This window comes from Pseudophryne corroboree, chromosome 1 (genome assembly GCF_028390025.1).
Source record: "Pseudophryne corroboree isolate aPseCor3 chromosome 1, aPseCor3.hap2, whole genome shotgun sequence".
Lineage (NCBI taxonomy): Eukaryota > Metazoa > Chordata > Amphibia > Anura > Myobatrachidae > Pseudophryne > Pseudophryne corroboree.
In genome coordinates, this window is record NC_086444.1 from 793,135,243 (window position 1) to 793,155,027 (window position 19,785).

Below are 19,785 nucleotides of genomic sequence, written 5' to 3' on the forward strand. Positions count from 1 at the left end.
CTCATATGGTTAAAAAATTATGATTTTATTAAGAACAACATGTCTACATGCCAAATGATTTGAGCTTCCTGTGAAGAATTTAAACAATACGTCCCTAGTGCCCTGAACTCCCAGCGGGAGCTTGTGCATTTCCTTCAGTTCTTTATCAGCCCTAAAATAACAGAAAGAGGCTGTGCCTGTACACACCTTTTCCACATGATAATTAAATCCTGCCTTGCTCAAGAAAAAAATAAACCCAAAACATAAAGAGACAACGTGAGGGGGGTGTCACAAAGAGCCATGAAGCCCATCAGAGCTGCTGCCTTGGTCCTATCTGTCATAAACCTGCTCACAGGTAATGCACGTGAGTTTACCTATAGCTTCCTCATGTGTTGTTACTGTACTGCAGAAATCCATCTATTCTCACTTCTATTGATTTATTGCTGAATAAAATGTGCTGGAACCATCATTACCTCAAGTTACAAAGTTCTATATATTGTATGTTTTTCACTTCCAATATTGTATAGATTGTTTTTTTTACAGTATGACAAGGCTACAGTATCTATATGTGTGGGTTATTCCAGCAGGCATCCACTATGCAATCTTGTTGTATTCGTTTGTAATTATGCTAATATGGTAAATCACTTCCACTATATTCATCTGTAGCGTGGCAGGTGCCAGGTCGTGGGAACTAATTCAGAGGCACTTTTAGTGTATCTAGACTGTAAGCTCTCCCCTCTGTCTTACCTTTTCCGTCAGCCTCATATATTTTTTTACTGTTTCCATGTATGTATTTTGTATGATTCATTGTAGAGACAGTCCATTGCTGCACAGACTTATGGCACCTTATAAGTAATCAGTGGGGATGATAATGTACATTGTATATAAATGACCAGATTGGGTCGTTATGTCATGATTTGCTTATAAAGGAGATAACTGGCAAATTGACAAAAGTTGAAGTGAATAAGAAAATAGAACAAATCATTTTTTTTTAGTTTATTTCATGTACAATTCACAGGTTTAGGGTGTACTGGACTGACTTAAATTTGTTTCTGAATGTTACATCTAAGAGCGTAGCTGGTATGTGCAAAATAAAGCTTATAAACATTTTCATAAAAATTAAATTTTAATTACAAAATAAAAAATAAAAAAACATTTTGCTTGTGAATTTGACTGTAAACATGACAATATTATGTATTTTTCCAACTGATATTTTTAATAGGAATTCAGAAACATGTTAAATAGTAGCAACAAAAAGGAACAGAACAATAATATTGTATAAACTCCTGGGGAGGGAAGAAGTGAGCATATATTAACAATGCTTAGCAGCTCTGGATTGGTGTGTTTGATTCTACCAAATTCCGTCTGATTAGAGTCTATATGTTCTCCCATTGTTTGCACTGATTTTTAAAAAACACTTAAAAAACAAGTAAGTTAATTGGCTTCTGGCAAAATGAACCCTATTCTGCAGGTTTGTATATCTGTTCAATAAGGGATAAGTATTTTTTGCAGATAACCCCTCTATACTATCTATCTCCTTTGCTGGATATGTCCACTGGCAGACTATGGAGGAGATCATTTATATCAAAGTGGAAAAGTGAAGAAGTTCCCAATCAACTTCAGCTTAACATTTTTGAGAAGGTGCTATATAAATGCTAGCCAGGAGCTTATTAGTTGGTATAAATTAATTTTCACTTGCCCACTCCTTAGAAGATTTGATACATTTCTCCCTACTGTATATCTAGTACCAAGCTTTCTTGCAGACATTGCATCTTCCTTGGGTCAGGAATATGTAGTATATGTAGTCTTCTGTCTACTCACTGCTCCACACCTCAGACTCATTGGCTTCAGGAAGTAAATTGACTTTGGCCAGATTATGGTAGCCATCTGGATTGGTGTAGACCAGGATGGGGAACCTTCCGCCCTTCAGCTGTTATTGAACTACACATCCCAGCATGCCCTGCTACAGTTTTAGCATAGCCAAATACTAAAACTGTAGCAAGACATGCTGGTATGTGTAGTTTAACAACAGCTGCAGGGCCGAAGGTTCCCCATCCTTGGTGTAGACGGAAGACGGATTTGCTCTCAAAGATGAAGAAACTGCAGGAAAGGAAAGTACTAGGTACTCACTACATTACTACATTGTGAGTAAAACATTTGCAGCTCCTCAGTGAACATGTTTTTTTTATACATATAGAGAACCGCATAGCAAAAAATATAGTTTGCCAAGGTGTAAAACCGCTCTCTCTAGGTGAATATGAATATATTCCTAATTATAAGTCTTTATTTCCCCCAAATTCAGAATTTTGATGCACTGTTGGTATAAGTTTCTACAACTATTTGACCTTATTTAGGGCCTAAACTAAATTAGAAGATGGACCTCATAGCATGATTAATGTCATGTCACATTGGTGTCCTTGTTCTTCATCCCTAGATTGTGAGCTCCTTGGAGCAGGGCCCTCTTCCCTATGCTCTTGCACTTCAATTACAGCACTCTCCTACTCACTGTCTATACCCATACTTGCCTACCTGACCCTCTACATGAGGGAGAAAATGCTCTGTTCCTGGACTTTCCTGGTAATGTATGATTGCCATCACCTGTGGTGAGCTAGGTAATTGATAAGAAAGGTGTCTCACCACGGGTGATGGCAATCATACATTACCAGGAAAGTCCAGGAACAGAGCATTTTCTCCCTCATGGAGAGTGTCAGGTAGGCAAGTATGGTCTATACCTGCATCTCCACTCACTTGTTACTGTTTATCTCATCCACCGGCTGCCTGCCCCTAGTAGTACACTGATTACTCCTTAGCTTCCTTACATCTCAGCTGTAGTGTGTACTGAGAATAGTGGTGCTAAGTGTTACTGTATATGTGCTGTGTTTTAGTTTTTTCAGTTTGTGTAATGTTGAGTTCTGTATACCCTGTATTGTTCTAATGTGTGCCGTTTGTATGGCTCTGCAAAACACTTGTTGCGTGTTATAAATAAAATGTAATAATAATAATAATAATAATAATAAAAATAATCCCAATATTAGTCCTATGTAAAAGTAGTTTCCACATCAGCAAAAAAGTCTTTGCTGTGCATTTTGTTTTTAAACACGTGCCCTTGTCTGCTAAGTGCAGAACCCATAGTACAGACTAATATTTATTCTTATTTTACAAATCCATTAATGAAGTCAAGCTACATTTATAAAATATGCATTGTTGTCAGTGTATACTGTGCAGTCATAATGAGGTCAGTAATACCTGAATATATTCCCAGGACTGTTATTACTATTGGCAAATTTAGGATATTGGATGCAGACCAGATAACACCTTGGCTCTACTGCCCCTCCTTGGCCCACCCAGCACACATCATTGTGCATACCTACTGTATTCATTGTTCTTGGGATCTGCCTCCACAAACTAGAATTATATCTAAATCTGCAGAGAACCTGGATATTCTTTAGAGCAATTAATACTGTATGTCAGAGTCCTACCTTATTCTGTTTTCTCTAAGTTATGGCTTAAATTAATCATGAATCTTTACTACATGCAGCTCTTTTGTTTGTAGCCTTTTATTATTTTGTGCCACTTGGAAATGCTCTACTCCACAGGTTCTCAAACTCGGTTCTCAGGACCCCACACAGTGCATATTTTGCAGGACTCCTCACAGAATTACAAGTGTTCCACCTGTGGACCTTTAAAAATGTGTCAGTGAGTGATTAATACACCTGTGCACCTGCTGGGTTACCTGCAAAACATGCACTGTGTGGGGTCCTGAGGACCGAGTTTAAGAACCAATGCTCTACTCCATCGAAGTATAACATTGAAATGTAAAACATGCTATTAGTAATGTCGGTGATTATATGTAGATGCGACTTGTGCCAGCTCACAGCATTATACACGGTCGAGTCACATTATTATGACCACCAGCTAATAGCTATAATAACCGCCATGTGCAGCACAGACAGCAGCTATACAGGCTGGGAGTGACTCAGTAAGGTGCTGGTAGGTTGGCACAGGTAAATTTTGACGGTGAGCTGCTACACTGTAGCGCGTAGGTCGGCCCTCACGCACATTCTAAGCCGACGTTCACCTCTCACATCGATGGCATGTTGTGCTCCAGTTTTCCGGTCGGTTATGGTGTCATTTGTCCAGTCACGATACACCTTCACCACAGCAGAATGCGAACAGTTCACAAACTGCGCTATTTCAGAAATACTGCCACCCTTGGCCTGATAGCTGATAATCATCCCTTTTTGCAACTCAGATAAATTGCCCCTTTCACCCATGATAGTAACGAGTGATATGTGTGCAGACAGCCTATCACACACCTTATGTACCTACCTAGCCACCGCGCGACATGTGCCATACTTCTTGGGCTACATGCTGTCAACGTCAAATGTAAGAGGTGGTCATAATAATGTGTCTAGGCTTTGTGTATATTGAATGAATATGACATTGTGTCCTTTTGCTTGCCATGGAGTCCTAATGAAAATGCACCATTTTTATATGTTTATCGAATTACAAAAATCTAGACCCACAAAATCAAAGCTTATTACTGCACTTGTCCGCTAACCATGTGTATCTACTCTGCATTTTAGAAGTATCTGTGCCCAAATATTCCCCTATCTTCACCAGAACCTCAGCTGTGTCCACATCTTCCCCTGTGCTTACTGCTGCTCCTACTAATTTTTTGCTATTTTGCTTTCACTTTCAATGGGCCCTAGGTGCATGGGAAATGCAGGATTTCTGGAGGGGGGTTTACAAATGTTTGATTTTAGAGCGATTGTCCCCATCCCATGAAGGATGCATAATTACTAGCACATAAGACGTTATAAAGTCTGCCCCTAACAAAGTGCAGTTTATGTAATACAGTACTACAGACATATGCAGGCCAATGATCCCGTTATGTCACCAGATTCCCTGTAATGACTGAGCACTCAGATCCACAGACACACACACAGAAGACTTGGTGGGAAAACCTGCTGCTACTGGACATGTGCAGCAGCTTCATTCCACCCTGTATACTGCATGTAATGGCAGCCGGCCAGGCTGTAGGAATGGAGGGTTTCTGGTCAACTAAACCCCCCCCCCCCTGTATTTGCCTATACGGTGCCGTTGCACTGTGCACAGTCCTAGCTCAGTGTCCAGCACTGGTATAGTCAAGATGCCATCAATATGAGGAGAACATGCAGACGATTTGAATGCACTTTACTGCGGAGAACATTCTGTAAGACACAGTGGTGTTATAGAGGAGGTTGGTGTAAACAAGCAGCATTGCATTACTATTTTTATTTTTTTACAAATATGGTAATAGTATAGTTATTTTAAAAGCAATTTAAACTACTTACACTTTGGAGATCTTAATTTCTTTGGCAGCTGTAAATTCAGAATTGTATTCATTTATATAAACCAACTTTGCAAGAAAACCTTTCAGAAAATGAACAATGTAAGTAACTGTCTAAATGGGTTTATGTAAAATGCACGGAGAATCGTTCAGCTTTTCTTTAATCATTGTATGTGAAGCCGTAGAATAAAAATATATGATTAAACAGAAAATAAAGACTGCCTTTATATCAAGTTGGTTTTAAATCACACATATTTCAGATTACCTTTCCTTCAATTGTTAGTACATGAATCTCTTTTCAAAAGGAAATCTCTTAAGTATTGCCAATTCTCTAAACTGGCATATATTTTCCTCTTTCATCTTTTTGTGTGATTTACAAACAATATAAAAAGGAACAGAACACAAACATGTATGTAACAAGAAAAGCTGCTTTGTAATAATCAGGAAGGCTGAGAACGGCACACCTTAGTGTAGGATTTAGCTTACTAACAATTGTTAAGCTACAACCGAGATTGTCAGTTGTACAAGTCGTTTTATAGAGGTGTGGAGGTGTTCCGGTGATATCATTTTCAAATTCTGCTGTACAGTATCTGCACCATTCGATGGAAAACCCTTCCATAATGTAAATTGTATTTGTAAATGTACATGGTGTTTGTAGTTTATGAATAAGGATGGGCCATTGCCGATAAATTCATTGTACTGCTTGGTCTGCCTCTTGACAAAGCTGCCCCAAAGTGCGGAGAAATGCAGTGAGGAAACGGAGGGGAGACCTCTGGAGTGACGGACCAGTGAGACAAGGCACCCGCACACGGTCCATCTTATCTTATGCTTTGCCGTTACCAATTCATCAACCTGTGCCTGTGACGGTTTTCTGCAATAAACCCTGTACATCGTTACATCCAGCGGCTGCATAAAGTGACTGCTTGACACCAAATCCGTGTCGGGATACAAGCAGCCGATTCAGCGGCATTCAGCGTTTCTATCTGCTGTTTAAACGTACAGGTGAACATACCCCTCTGACGGACCGGGTGCCGGATGTAGCAGCCAAACTCAGCATTCAATAGCACTACCGCATTCAATACCCGCTGGCCAGCGGTCTGTTTAGCGGCATCACACCATCGGGTAAGACTCCCACCGTTCTAAACAACGGCATGTGGTTCCGGCATCTGCAAAATTAGTGACAGCACAGCACTCTTATTTACCATCTTCATGTGGACTTAAGCGTTGAAACTGACTGAACTATACTGAGAGTCTCCGCTTGCTACATGCTGCACTGGTAATTATACTTAGTAATCAATTTCTATCTTTCACTCCAAAGACTCCAAAAGCTACAAATTATTTGTATCAACTTGGTCACTACAATATTTTGTGATTCAGGCTGATTATTTTACATTTTTTAACTGTGTCTAGTTAGTATGCGTGTATTTGTGTTAATTTAAGTGTTATGTGTATATTAAACTGTATTATTTTTAACTACCTTGGTCAAGCGCCTGTCTGGTATATCTTTTGTTTTTAGGTTTACACACTAGAAAAGGCTGGCTACCTCTTCACCAGGTGGCTGCTGACCAACAGGTTCATTAATATATCTGCCTGCACGGCGCCAACAGACCCTTTAATTTTCTTCTACTGCTTGGTGTAAGTCAGGGTAGGATTGGGAACAATTAACGTCAAACTCTGTTTGACAGAGCCTTCAAAACTTTGCAGCCAAATACAGAGTGAGGTGACTGTAGTATAGCACATTGTAGGAAATGTCAGGGCTGCCAGCAGAAATGGTGGGGCCCGGGACTGATAAAATAGGCAGCCCCCACCTCCAAAAAAGTAAAAAAATAAATACTATATATATATATATATATATATATATATATATATATACACATATATATATATATATATATATATATATATATATATATATATATATATATAGTGACGGTGTCCCGGCGTGCAGCGGCTGTCAGTAGCGGTTCAGCTGCATGGGTTTGAGGTCCTGTCCTGGATGGTCACCGGAGGTTTGCAGTATTGCTGGGGATGTTTATGTTTTTAACCATGTGGTATTAAGCCCACAGCGGAGTTTGTTTTGGTATGAGCAATAACGTTGTGAATTTTAACAAGAGTTCTGTGCTTTTATGAAATTAAAACTTTTTCTCTAGATGTCTCTTTCCTGTGGAATTCTGGGCCATATATGACGGTGGGGAGCAGCAGCCCTATAAAGAAAGGAACACTAGTGTATTCACTCCCTATCTTGCTATAGGAGTAGTGACTGTAAGGTCTTAAAGTGGAAAAGACTGTTATTTATTGTGATATACTGAGCGCACCTGATTGCTTTTTATATGTTTTATATATATATATATAAAATATAATAGGAATTTACTCACCGGTAATTCTATTTCTCGTAGTCCGTAGTGGATGCTGGGAACTCCGTAAGGACCATGGGGAATAGCGGCTCCGCAGGAGACTGGGCACAACTAAGAAAGATTTAGGACTACCAGGTGTGCACTGGCTCCTCCCTCTATGCCCCTCCTCCAGACCTCAGTTAGGATACTGTGCCCGGAAGAGCTGACACAATAAGGAAAGGATTTTGGAATCCCGGGTAAGACTCATACCAGCCACACCAATCACACCGTATAACTCGTGATACCATACCCAGTTAACAGTATGAAAAATAACTGAGCCTCTCAACAGATGGCTCTAAACAATAACCCTTTAGTTAGGCAATAACTATATACAAGTATTGCAGACAATCCGCACTTGGGATGGGCGCCCAGCATCCACTACGGACTACAAGAAATAGAATTACCGGTGAGTAAATTCCTATTTTCTCTGACGTCCTAGTGGATGCTGGGAACTCCGTAAGGACCATGGGGATTATACCAAAGCTCCCAAACGGGCGGGAGAGTGCGGATGACTCTGCAGCACCGAATGAGCAAAAGCAAGGTCCTCCTCAGCCAGGGTATCAAACTTGTAGAACTTAGCAAACGTGTTTGAACCCGACCAAGTAGCAGCTCGGCAAGTTGTAAAGCCGAGACCCCTCGGACAGCCGCCCAAGAAGAGCCCACTTTCCTCGTGGAATGGGCTTTTACAGATTTAGGATGCGGCAGTCCAGCCGCAGAATGTGCAAGTTGAATCGTACTACAGATCCAGCGAGCAATAGACTGCTTTGAAGCAGGAGCACCCAGCTTGTTGGGCGCATACAGGATAAATAGCGAGTCAGTTTTCCTGACTTAAGCCGTCCTGGAAACATAGATTTTCAGGGCCCTGACTACGTCCAGCAACTTGGAATCCTCCAAGTCCTTAGTAGCCGCAGGCACCACAATAGGTTGGTTCAAATGAAAAGCTGATACCACCTTAGGAAGAAATTGGGGACGAGTCCTCAATTCCGCCCTATCCATATGGAAAATCAGATAAGGGCTTTTTATGACAAAGCCGCCAATTCTGACAAACGCCTGGCCGAAGCCAAGGCCAACAGCATGACCACTTTCCACGTGATATATTTTAGTTCCACGGTTTTAAGTGGCTCAAACCAATGTGACTTAGGGAAATCCAACACCACGTTGAGATCCCAAGGTGCCACTGGAGGCACAAAAGGGGGCTGAATATGCAGCACTCCTTTAACAAACGTCTGAACTTCAGGCAGTGAAGCCAGTTCTTTTTGGAAGAAAAGCGACAGAGCCGAAATCTGGACCTTAATGGAACCTAATTTGAGGCCCATAGTCACCCCTGACTGTAGGAAGTGCAGAAATCGACCCAGCTGAAATTCCTCCGTTGGGGCCCCTCTGGCCTCACACCACGCAACATATTTTCGCCATATGCGGTGATAATGGTTTGCGGTCACCTCCTTCCTAGCTTTAATCAGCGTAGGGATGACTTCCTCCGGAATGCCCTTTTCCTTCAGGATCCGGCGTTCAACCGCCATGCCGTCAAACGCAGTCGCGGTAAGTCTTGGAACAGACAGGGTCCCTGCTGCAGCAGGTCCTGTCTGAGCGGCAGAGGCCATGGGTCCTCTGAGATCATTTCTTGAAGTTCTGGGTACCAAGCTCTTCTTGGCCAATCCGGAACCACAAGTATAGTTCTTACTCCTCTCCTTCTTATTATTCTCAGTACCTTGGGTATGAGAGGCAGAGGAGGGAACACATAAACCGACTGGTACACCCACGGTGTCACTAGAGCGTCCACAGCTATCGCCTGAGCGTCCCTTGACCTGGCGCAATATCTTTTTAGCTTTTTGTTGAGGCAGGACGCCATCATGTCCACCTGTGGCCTTTCCCAGCGGTGTACAATCATTTGGAAGACTTCTGGATGAAGTCCCCACTCTCCCGGGTGGAGGTCGTGCCTGCTGAGGAAGTCTGCTTCCCAGTTGTCCACTCCCGGAATGAACACTGCTGACAGTGCTAACACATGATTTTCCGCCCATCGGAGAATCCTTGTGGCTTCTGCCATCGCCATCCTGCTTCTTGTGCCGCCCTGACTGTTTCCATGGGCGACCGCCGTGATGTTGTCTGACTGGATCAGCACCGGCTGGTGTTGAAGCAGGGGTCTTGCCTGACTTAGGGCATTGTAAATGGCCCTTAGTTCCAGAATATTTATGTGTAGGGAAGTCTCCTGACTTGTCCATAGTCCTTGGAAGTTTCTTCCCTGTGTGACTGCCCCCCAGCCTCGAAGGCTGTCATCCGTGGTCACCAGGATCCAGTCCTGTATGCCGAATCTGCGGCCCTCTAGAAGATGAGCACTCTGCAGCCACTACAGTAGCGACACCCTGGCCCTTGGAGACAGGGTTATCAGCCGATGCATCTGAAGATGCGACCCGGACCACTTGTCCAACAGATCCCACTGAAAGATCCTTGCATGGAACCTTCCGAATGGAATTGCTTCGTAAGAAGCCACCATCTTTCCCAGGACTCGCGTGCAGTGGTGCACTGACACCTGTTTTGGTTTTAGGAGGTCTCTGACTAGAGACGATAACTCCTTGGCCTTCTCCTCCGGGAGAAACACTTTTTTCTATTCTGTGTCCAGAACCATCCCCAGGAACAGTAGACGTGTTGTAGGAACCAGCTGCGACTTTGGAATATTCAGGATCCAGCCGTGCTGTTGTAGCATTTCCCGAGCTAGTGCTACTCCGATCAACAACTGTTCCCTGGACCTCGCCTTTATAAGGAGATCGTCCAAGTACGGGATAATTAAAACTCCCTTTTTCCGAAGGAGTATCATCATTTCGGCCATTACCTTGGTAAATACCCTCGGTGCCGTGGACAGACCAAACGGCAACTTCTGGAATTGGTAATGACAGTCCTGTACCACAAATCTGAGGTACTCCTGGTGAGGAGGGTAAATGGGGACATGCAGGTAAGCATCCTTGATGTCCAGTGACACCATGTAATCCCCCTCGTCCAGGCTTGCAATCACCGCTCTGAGCGATTCTATCTTGAACTTGAACCTTCTTATATAAGTGTTCAAAGATTTTAAATTTAAAATGGGTCTCACCGAACCGTCCGGTTTCGGTACTACAAACATTGTGGAATAGTAACCCCGTCCTTGTTGAAGGAGGGGTACCTTGATTATCACCTGCTGAGAATACAGCTTGTGAATCGCCTCCAGCACTGCCTCCCTGTCCGGGGGAGCTGTCGGCATGGCAGATTTGAGGAAACGGCGAGGGGGAGACGTCTCGAATTCCAGCTTGTACCCCTGAGATACTACCTGTAGAATCCAGGGATCCACCCGTGAACAAGCCCACTGGTTGCTGAAGTTCTTGAGACGGGCCCCCACCGTACCTGGCTCCGCCTGTGGAGCCCCAGCGTCATGCGGTGGACTTAGAGGAAGCGGGGGAGGACTTTTGTTCCTGGGAACTGGCTGTATGTTGCAGCTTTTTCCCTCTACCTCTGCCTCTGGGCAGAAAGGACGCGCTTCTAACCCGCTTGCCTTTCTGGGGCCGAAAGGACTGTACCTGATAATACGGTGCTTTCTTTGGCTGTGAGGGAACATGGGGTAAAAATGCTGACTTCCCAGCTGTTGCTGTGGAAACAAGGTCCGAGAGACCATCCCCAAACAACTCCTCACCCTTGTAAGGCAAACTTCCATGTGCCTTTTAGAATCTGCATCTCCTGTCCATTGCCGAGTCCACAATCCTCTCCTGGCAGAAATGGACATTGCGTTTATTTAAGATGCCAGCCGGCAAATATCCCTCTGTGCCTTTCTCATGTATAAGACAGCGTCTTTAATATGCTCTACGGTTAGCAATATAGTGTCCCTGTCTAGGGTATCAATGTTTTCCAACAGGGAATCTGACCACGCAGCTGCAGCACTGCACATCCATGCTGAAGCAATAGCCGGTCTCAGTATAATTCCTGAGTGTGTATATACAGACTTCAGGATAGCCTCCTGCTTCCTATCAGCAGGTTCCTTTAGGGCGGCCGTGTCCGGAGACGGTAGTGCCACCTTCTTTGACAGGCGTGTGAGCGCTTTATCCACCCTAGGGGATGTCTCCCAACGTGACCTATCCTCTGGCGGGAAAGGGTACGCCATTAGTAACTTTTTAGAAATTAACAGTTTCTTATCGGGGGAAGCCCACGCTTCTTCACACACTTCGTTTAATTCATCAGATGGGGGAAAAACCACTGGTAGCTTTTTCTCCCCAAACATAATACCCTTTTTTGTGGTACCTGGGGTAATATCAGAAATGGGCAACACATTTTTTATTGCCGTAATCATATAACGAGTGGCTCTATTGGAATGTACACTAGTCTCATCGTAGTCGACACTGGAGTCAGTATCCGTGTCGACATCTGTGCCTGCCATCTGAGGTAGTGGGCCTTTTAGAGCCCCTGATGGCTTTTGAGACACCTGGGCAGGCACGGGCTGAGAAGCCGGCTGTCCCACATCTGCTATGTCGTCAAACCTTTTATGTAAGGATTTGACACTGTTGCGTAATTCCTTCCACATGTCCATCCATTCAGGTGTCGACCCCGCAGGGGGTGACATCACATTTATCGGCACCTGCTCCGCCTCCACATAAGCCTCCTCATCAAACATGTCGACACAGCCGTACCGACACACCGCACACACACAGGGAATGCTCTGAACGAGGACAGGACCCCACAAAGTCCTTTGGGGAGACAGAGAGAGAGTATGCCAGCACACACCAGAGCGCTATATAATGCAGGGATACACACTACACAAGTGATTTTTCCCTATAGCAGCTATATATATATTATATGCGCCTAAATTTAGTGCCCCCCACTCTCTTTTTTACCCTATGTAGTCTGGAAACTGCAGGGGAGAGCCTTGGGAGCGTCCTTCCAGCGGAGCTGTGAGGGAAAATGGCGCCAGTGTGCTGAGGGAGATAGCCCCGCCCCTTTTCCGGCTGACTTCTCCCGCTTTTTAAATGTATATTTGGCAGGGGTATTTTACACATATATAGTCTTTATGACTATATTATGTGGTATTTGCCAGCAAGGTACTCTTATTGCAGCCCAGGGCGCCCCCCCCCCCCAGCGCCCTGCACCCATCAGTGACCGGAGTATGTGGTGTGCATGGGGAGCAATGGCGCACAGCTGCAGTGCTGTGCGCTACCTTGATGAAGACCGAAGTCTTCTGCCGCCGATTTCCAGGAACGTCTTCTTGCTTCTGGCTCTGTAAGGGGGACGGCGGCGCGGCTCCGGGACCGGACGACCGAGGCTGGGCCTGTGTTCGATCCCTCTGGAGCTAATGGTGTCCAGTAGCCTAGAAGCCCAAGCTAGCTGCAAGCAGGTAGGTTCGCTTCTCTCCCCTTAGTCCCACGTAGCAGTGAGTCTGTTGCCAGCAGATCTCACTGAAAATAAAAAAACTAAAATATACTTTCTTTTCTAGGAGCTCAGGAGAACCCCTAGTGTGCATCCAGCTCGGCCGGGCACAAAATTCTAACTGAGGTCTGGAGGAGGGGCATAGAGGGAGGAGCCAGTGCACACCAGGTAGTCCTAAATCTTTCTTAGTTGTGCCCAGTCTCCTGCGGAGCCGCTATTCCCCATGGTCCTTACGGAGTTCCCAGCATCCACTAGGACGTCAGAGAAATATAGATATATAAAAAATTTCATTTTAAAACAGTGTTAGATATTTATAATTCATATTTCAGCTCTAATACTTTATGTTCTAATAACACACACAGGGGTTTGGTGCAGACTGCACACACTCCTACCTCTGCTTCTCCCCAGTTCCCCCATCACTCCCCCTCCCAATTGCTTCCAATGTTCGGAGGAGATGAGATGGTGGATCTGCTGCTGCCGCCGCAAAGGGGTCTCCATGCCTGCCTTGCACTGCCACTGGTATATGCTCTTCTGTGCAGTGACGCTGTGTGCCGTGGCCGGCCATCCAGTTCCGCCACCGGTATGCATGCGTGGGCTTGAGGATTCCGGAGAATTCAGCAGGCTTTCTAGGGCGTGAAAATGGCCTCTGGAACGGGCGCCCGAGTATCGACAAGTATGTGCGGCGGCGGAAGACGGGGACGGGCAGCATCAGGCGAACGGAAGCACAGCCAGCCCCGGCCCTTTTCTCTCTTTTAGAGAGGCTGGGCCCGGGACTGCTGTGCCCGCAGCACCCCACTGATGGCGGGTCTGGGAAATGTAATACAGGTTGAGTATCCCTTATCCAAAATGCTTGGGACCAGAGCTAGTTTGGATATCGGATTTTTCCGTATTTTGGAATAATTGCATACCATAATGAGATATCATGGTAATGGGACCTAAATCTAAGCACAGAATGCATTTATGTTTCATATACACCTTATACACACAGCCTGAAGGTAATTTTAGCCAATATTTTTTTATAACTTTGTGCATTAAACAAAGTGTGTGTACAGTCACACAATTCATTTATGTTTCATATACACCTTATACACACAGCCTGAAGGTCATTTAATACAATATTTTTAATAACTTGTGTATTAAACAAAGTTTGTGTACATTTAGCCATCAAAAAACAAAGATTTCAGTATTTCACTCTCACTCAAAAAAGTCCGTATTTCGGAATATTCCGTATTTCGGAATATTTGGATATGGGATACTCAACCTGTAATATTTCCACTTTAGTAGAAATGTGTCCTGCTCAGACAATTAGGCTCAATATCACGAGATGCCTGGTGTGAGTGAGCCGCCAGGTCCCATGCAAATCTGCTAAAGTTGGACGCCGTTGTTTGCCGAAAATGCATCTTAGTTAAAATGACTAGGACGCACAAGGAGACTGTGCTGATTAATTTGATATGCAACACTTGTATATTGTGTGTGACTAAGACTGTATACAGAGCAGTGGTGCAAGTATGCAGGTATGCTCGGGTATGGAGTACCCTTAAGAATTTGGCAGCGGGTGCGCAGTACCACCTGCCACACACTTTGCACCAGTTACCTCCATTACCACAGTTATAATGCGCCACAAATCAACAAGACCATGGTGCTTGGCAGCATGACGGCGCCTCCCACTTTGTCAGGGTTACTGGGAGCGTGATGGTGATGTCATGACCTCACATCATGCTTCCTTCTCTGGCGGCTGTGGGAAGTGTGAAGAGAGGAGCCTGATTGCACTTTCCTGCAGCCTGCCTTGCTCGGAGCAACAGTGCAGCTGTTTCCATTCACTCGGCTCATGTGATGCATCGGCACTGAGCGGATTTTGTTCTTCACAGGCTGGGCTGCTGGTCTTTTGCTTCACTGTGTGGTGTAATTAATTTCTAATATAATGTAGACACTACTATATTATCTATTATTATAGGGGTATTACTATATATTTCTATTGTAATGTGGACACTACTATATATTTCTATTATTATGAGGGCAATACTATATTTCTCTTTCATTCCACTAAGGGACACTTGAGCTTACGCTGGGGTAGTGAGGGGTTAGCTAGTGGGAACTGGCACATCTAAATAAAATAATGTGTGAGATTCCTCCCCCTCTATTACCCACCATTCCCCAGTTTGAAAATGTGCCAGAGGGAACTGGTCACAATGTAGCTTGCTCCAATAGTTTAATAGGTATTTTATTTATATTATTTTTTAAATGTATTTTCTATGGAACAAACAGGGTTAGTAGGGCTCACCAAAGCCACTGCTATACCCCTATTAGAGCCGTTTCTTGCGGCGGGCTAGGCATACCTTTGCATGGGGCACCTGCAGCAGCTCTTTGTGTGCTCCCCCTCCTCCCCGTCATAACTACCAAGGTACCAAAATCCTATTATTTCTATTATACCAGGGGCTCTACTACAGTATATTTTTCTGTCATAATGGAGGCAGTACTATATATTGTTATTAGATTGGGGGCATTACTTTATATTTCTATTATAGTGCGGGTATCACTATGTACAGTATTTCTATTATACTGTAGGCATTACTATATATTTCTAGCCTTGCCTCCAGAGTGCAAAGAAAAGGGGCTGTGTCATGTGGCCATGCTGCTAGTGTCAAGTAACCACTCCCACTAGTCTCACGTGGCCACGCCCCCTCACAACACATGACCACGTCCATTTTTAAATTTTTCTACTTGCACCCCTTGGAACTTGTATTGGAAAAAGCTGCAACTGCTACACCATACCACTTCGTATACAGATTTAGATACTCCGTTGCACATAGATATCCAAGTGTCATATATTACATTTATCAGCACAGTCTCCTGGTGCATCATAGCCACATCATGTTGCAACTAAGATGCATTTTCAGCAAAAAAATAAGCCTGAAGCTAGAAGACTCTCACGTGACCTGGTGTGCCAAAATGGGCTGTTTGGCGTGACTGCAGCAATGATGTATAGGAACACATCTTTAAATTACCTCTTGTAATACAGTCATAGCCGGATTAAGGGAAGGGCGACAGGAGCGGCCATCCCAGGGCCCTCACACAGCAGGGTAATCTGACCCAGTAACTGGGACAACGCCTGCATATCATGTTCTTACAGCTGATGACGGGATATGGGAGCCGTTCTGCGCTGCGCTGCACTACTGTATATGCATCTTGGGCAGCGACAGGCATTGTCCCAGTATGGGAGGTAAAGATTGGCACGGAGAGGAGGTTGGGGGGATAGAGTGGGTGTGGACAGGACAAGGGGTCATTTTATTGGAGGGGGCCCCTGCATTTTTGTTGTCCTGTTGGTTGAAGTTTGCATATGGTATCGTAACGTGTTTTAAGAGCACACTGCATGCTTTCTCAGAATGATAATACCAATTTTTTAGTCCTGGTTCTTTAGACCCCATTTCTATTAGCTAAGATGCTTGACAGCTGTACTTTGGACTAATGCCCACTAGTATAGTAAGTTCAGAGCAGATCAAAAGCTTTTGATCTTGAGGATCCAGTCAGTGTTCCTGTGAATTGTGTTGTGATTGCATATGTGAAATTCAACCTAATGAGCCGTACATGTGATGATCAACTTTTATCATGCCACTGTATGCAATATTTCAATAAATCTTGGAAAAGTACAGTTTGGACTTCTTAATCATTGAGACCTGGACCGGAAAGTTCTACCTTCTATGAGGGTAATTCTGACCCGTTTGCTTGCTGCGTTTTAATGCAGCAAAGTGAACAGGTCCCTGCTGCGCATGCGCTGGTGCCATAGTGCACCGGCGCATGCCAGACGGCCGAAGGGGGTAGCAGGGATGTGATCGCCTCTGCCCGATTGACAGGTAGAGGCGATCGCTGGGCGGGAGGGGGCGGAACGGTGGCGTTTGGCCGCTGTTTTGTGTGTTTGGGACGTGGGCAGGTCGCAGTAGCTGCGTGACGCCACATGCAGCCGCTGCGGGCCGGGGAGCGATGAGTAGCTCCCAGCCAGCATGCTAAAGCTGCGCTGGCCGGGAGCTACTCTTGAAGTGCAAAGTCATCGCCGCTTTGCACTTCTGCGAGGGGGGGGCAGACTGACATGTGGAGTGGACTAGCCCTGTCAGAAGGTACAGACGAATTACACACACCTCCAGGCCTGGTAACAGTAAATGAGGTGGGGTTGGAATATTACTGTCCCAATTTTTCACATACATAGTTCTACCACTGGTTCCATCACTCACATTTACATAATTTGAAATACATTCTATTAGGATTTTCAACCATTTATCTGCATATTGCTGCTATATATCAGCTACCTGGGCAACAGAAAACAATTTCTGGAAGATTTATCTGCTTGGCTCCCTTAACTCTTATCTTCTGACATCTCCTCCATCATTATGGGCAATTTAAATTTCGCTATTAACAGTCCACAATTTCCCCATGCCACCAAACTATTCTCTCTAACCTCCTCTCTTGGCCTCTCCCAATGGACTAACTCCTCTGCTCATCAGGAGGATCACCGTCTTGATCTTTTTTTCGCCAGACTGTGCTCAGTTTCTAAATTCACTAACACTACTTTTCCTCTCTCATATCACAACCTTATTACCTGCATGCACTCCTCCATTACTTTAAACTCAATGTCACTTAAGCCTACCAAACCTCCTTAAACCCACAGAAATATTAGTGCTATTAATTTGCAACAACAATCCACCTCTTTGCAGCAACTATTTTCATTGATTTCTACACTCCCCTCTCTTAAAATTGCTGTATCACACCTAAACCAGATTCTAGAAATAGCAGTCGATGAAGTGGCTCCAGCTACCCATCACACACCAGATGTGTGATGGGTAGACTCAGATGTCAACCGTGGCACTCTAAATTTACAAGACACCTTCAAAAAGTCTCATGTAAAGTTGAACATCAGTGGCATAAATCTCATACTCCAAGTGACTTCCTCATATATAAAACCATTTACCACTCTTATTGTAATGCTCTGGAAACTGCCAAACAAACATATTTCCAATCACTAGTCTCTGCTCAAGCCCCTAACCCCAAGCGACTTTTTAATACATTTAAATCACTTCTTATCCCTCCCCCATCAATTCCATCAGCTACTGTCAGTGCACAAGATCTCACTTCCTATTTCAAGTACAAGATTGGGAAGATCCAAAATGAAATGGTATGCTCTTCCACAGCCAGCGACCTGCTCAATTCTCTACCTGAATCCTTTGGCACATTATCTTAATTTTATCCCACAAATGAAAATGAAATATCTACACTCTTCTCATCTGCCTAAACTACTACCTCTCCTCTTGATCCTATATCCTCAAAAATCAGTCTCCTGTACTCATTCCAACCTTAACTAAAATCCGTAATCTCTCTTTATCTACTGGTATCTTTCCATTCCTATTCAAACATGCAGTGATTGCTAACATTCTGAAAAAACAAAATTCTGACCCTAACTCTCTCTCTATCAAATTACCATCCCATTTCTCAGCTCCCATGCCCCTAACTCACATAACTTATTGAAAACACTTCAGTCAGGATTTTTTGCCCAACACTCCACTGAGACAGCAATTACTAAGGTAGTGAATACTACTACAGTATGTCTAAAGGTCATTACTCGCTTCTTATTTTCCTAGATCTCTCTTCTGCTTTTGACACTGTTGACCACTCTCTTCTCATACAAACACTAAAATCTACTTCTGGACACAGCCCTTTCTTGGTTCTCATCCTACCTACAGTCTCAAATCACTCTTCAGTGTTCATTTCTCTGAATCCTCCTCCTCTTTGTTACCTCTATCACTTGGAGTACCCCAAGGTTCAGTCTTAGGTGCTCCAATCTACCTATACTTCGAGATTTGTCACCATCTGGATTGGTCTGTGTCACTGAATGCCTTTCTGCCATTTCATCTTGGATGTAATTTTGCCACCTCAAGCTTGATATTTCCAACACAACAATCAACCCTACCCCACAAACTCGCTGTCTAGGTGTCATTCTTGACTCTGAACTGTTCTTTGTTCCCCACATTGAATCTTTCTCGTAATCATGTTACTTACATCTAAAAACATATCCAAAATACACCCATATCTTACACAAGAAACTACAAAAAATATAATCCATGCTCTCATTATCTCCCTCATTTATTATTGCTATAGTCTCCTTACTGGTCTTCTCAAAAATAGGCTTACACCATTACAATCCATTTTGAATGCAGCTGTGAGGCTGATCTTCCTAGCCAACCTTTCACCATCATCTGCTGATTCACTCTGTCAGTCCCTCCATTGGTTGTTGGTATTCTACCATATTCAATGTAAAATATTTTTACTTACACACAAGGCCATTAACCAAACTGCACCAACATACATCCAGAGGCATAACAGGGGCTATTGGCTTTCAGGGCACAGTGAAAAACGGCACACTCCTACACAGTGAGGATAAAAAGTATCCCTTGTGTGCACCAAATGTGCTTCTGAAAAGGAGGTGAGGCCAACCAGGGAGGTGGCATGGTTTCACGGCACTCCCCTCCATCATCATTCTAAGGGGCAGAGAGCATAACATGCCATTTGTAATTCATATACCTGCTGTGGGTAGCCCCTTCCCAGCACACACTGCTGTCTGGGAGTAAAGGCTCCTCCTCACCGGCTGGGGCAGCCTCTTTGTCCTCACCTGCACTCTTCACACAGCTACATATACATTGTAATGGGAGAGGGGGA

At 44.1% G+C, this 19,785-nt stretch overlaps 1 protein-coding gene across 9 annotated transcripts in view; it reads left to right on the top strand.

The window, feature by feature from the left end:
- Nucleotides 1-225: 225 nt before the first annotated feature.
- EMCN (endomucin) overlaps nucleotides 226-19,785 on the top strand; it is a 431,382-nt gene continuing 411,822 nt past the window's right edge. For 2 of the 9 annotated variants that reach the window (XM_063918475.1, XM_063918528.1), the window contains exon 1: nucleotides 226-334. In XM_063918475.1, the coding sequence (XP_063774545.1) occupies nucleotides 280-334 (55 nt within the window). In that variant the 5' untranslated portion in view covers nucleotides 226-279. Of the gene's footprint in view, nucleotides 344-19,785 lie in introns of all 9 variants that reach the window. The other 7 variants (XM_063918500.1, XM_063918483.1, XM_063918535.1 and 4 more) reach the window with 7 other exon arrangements.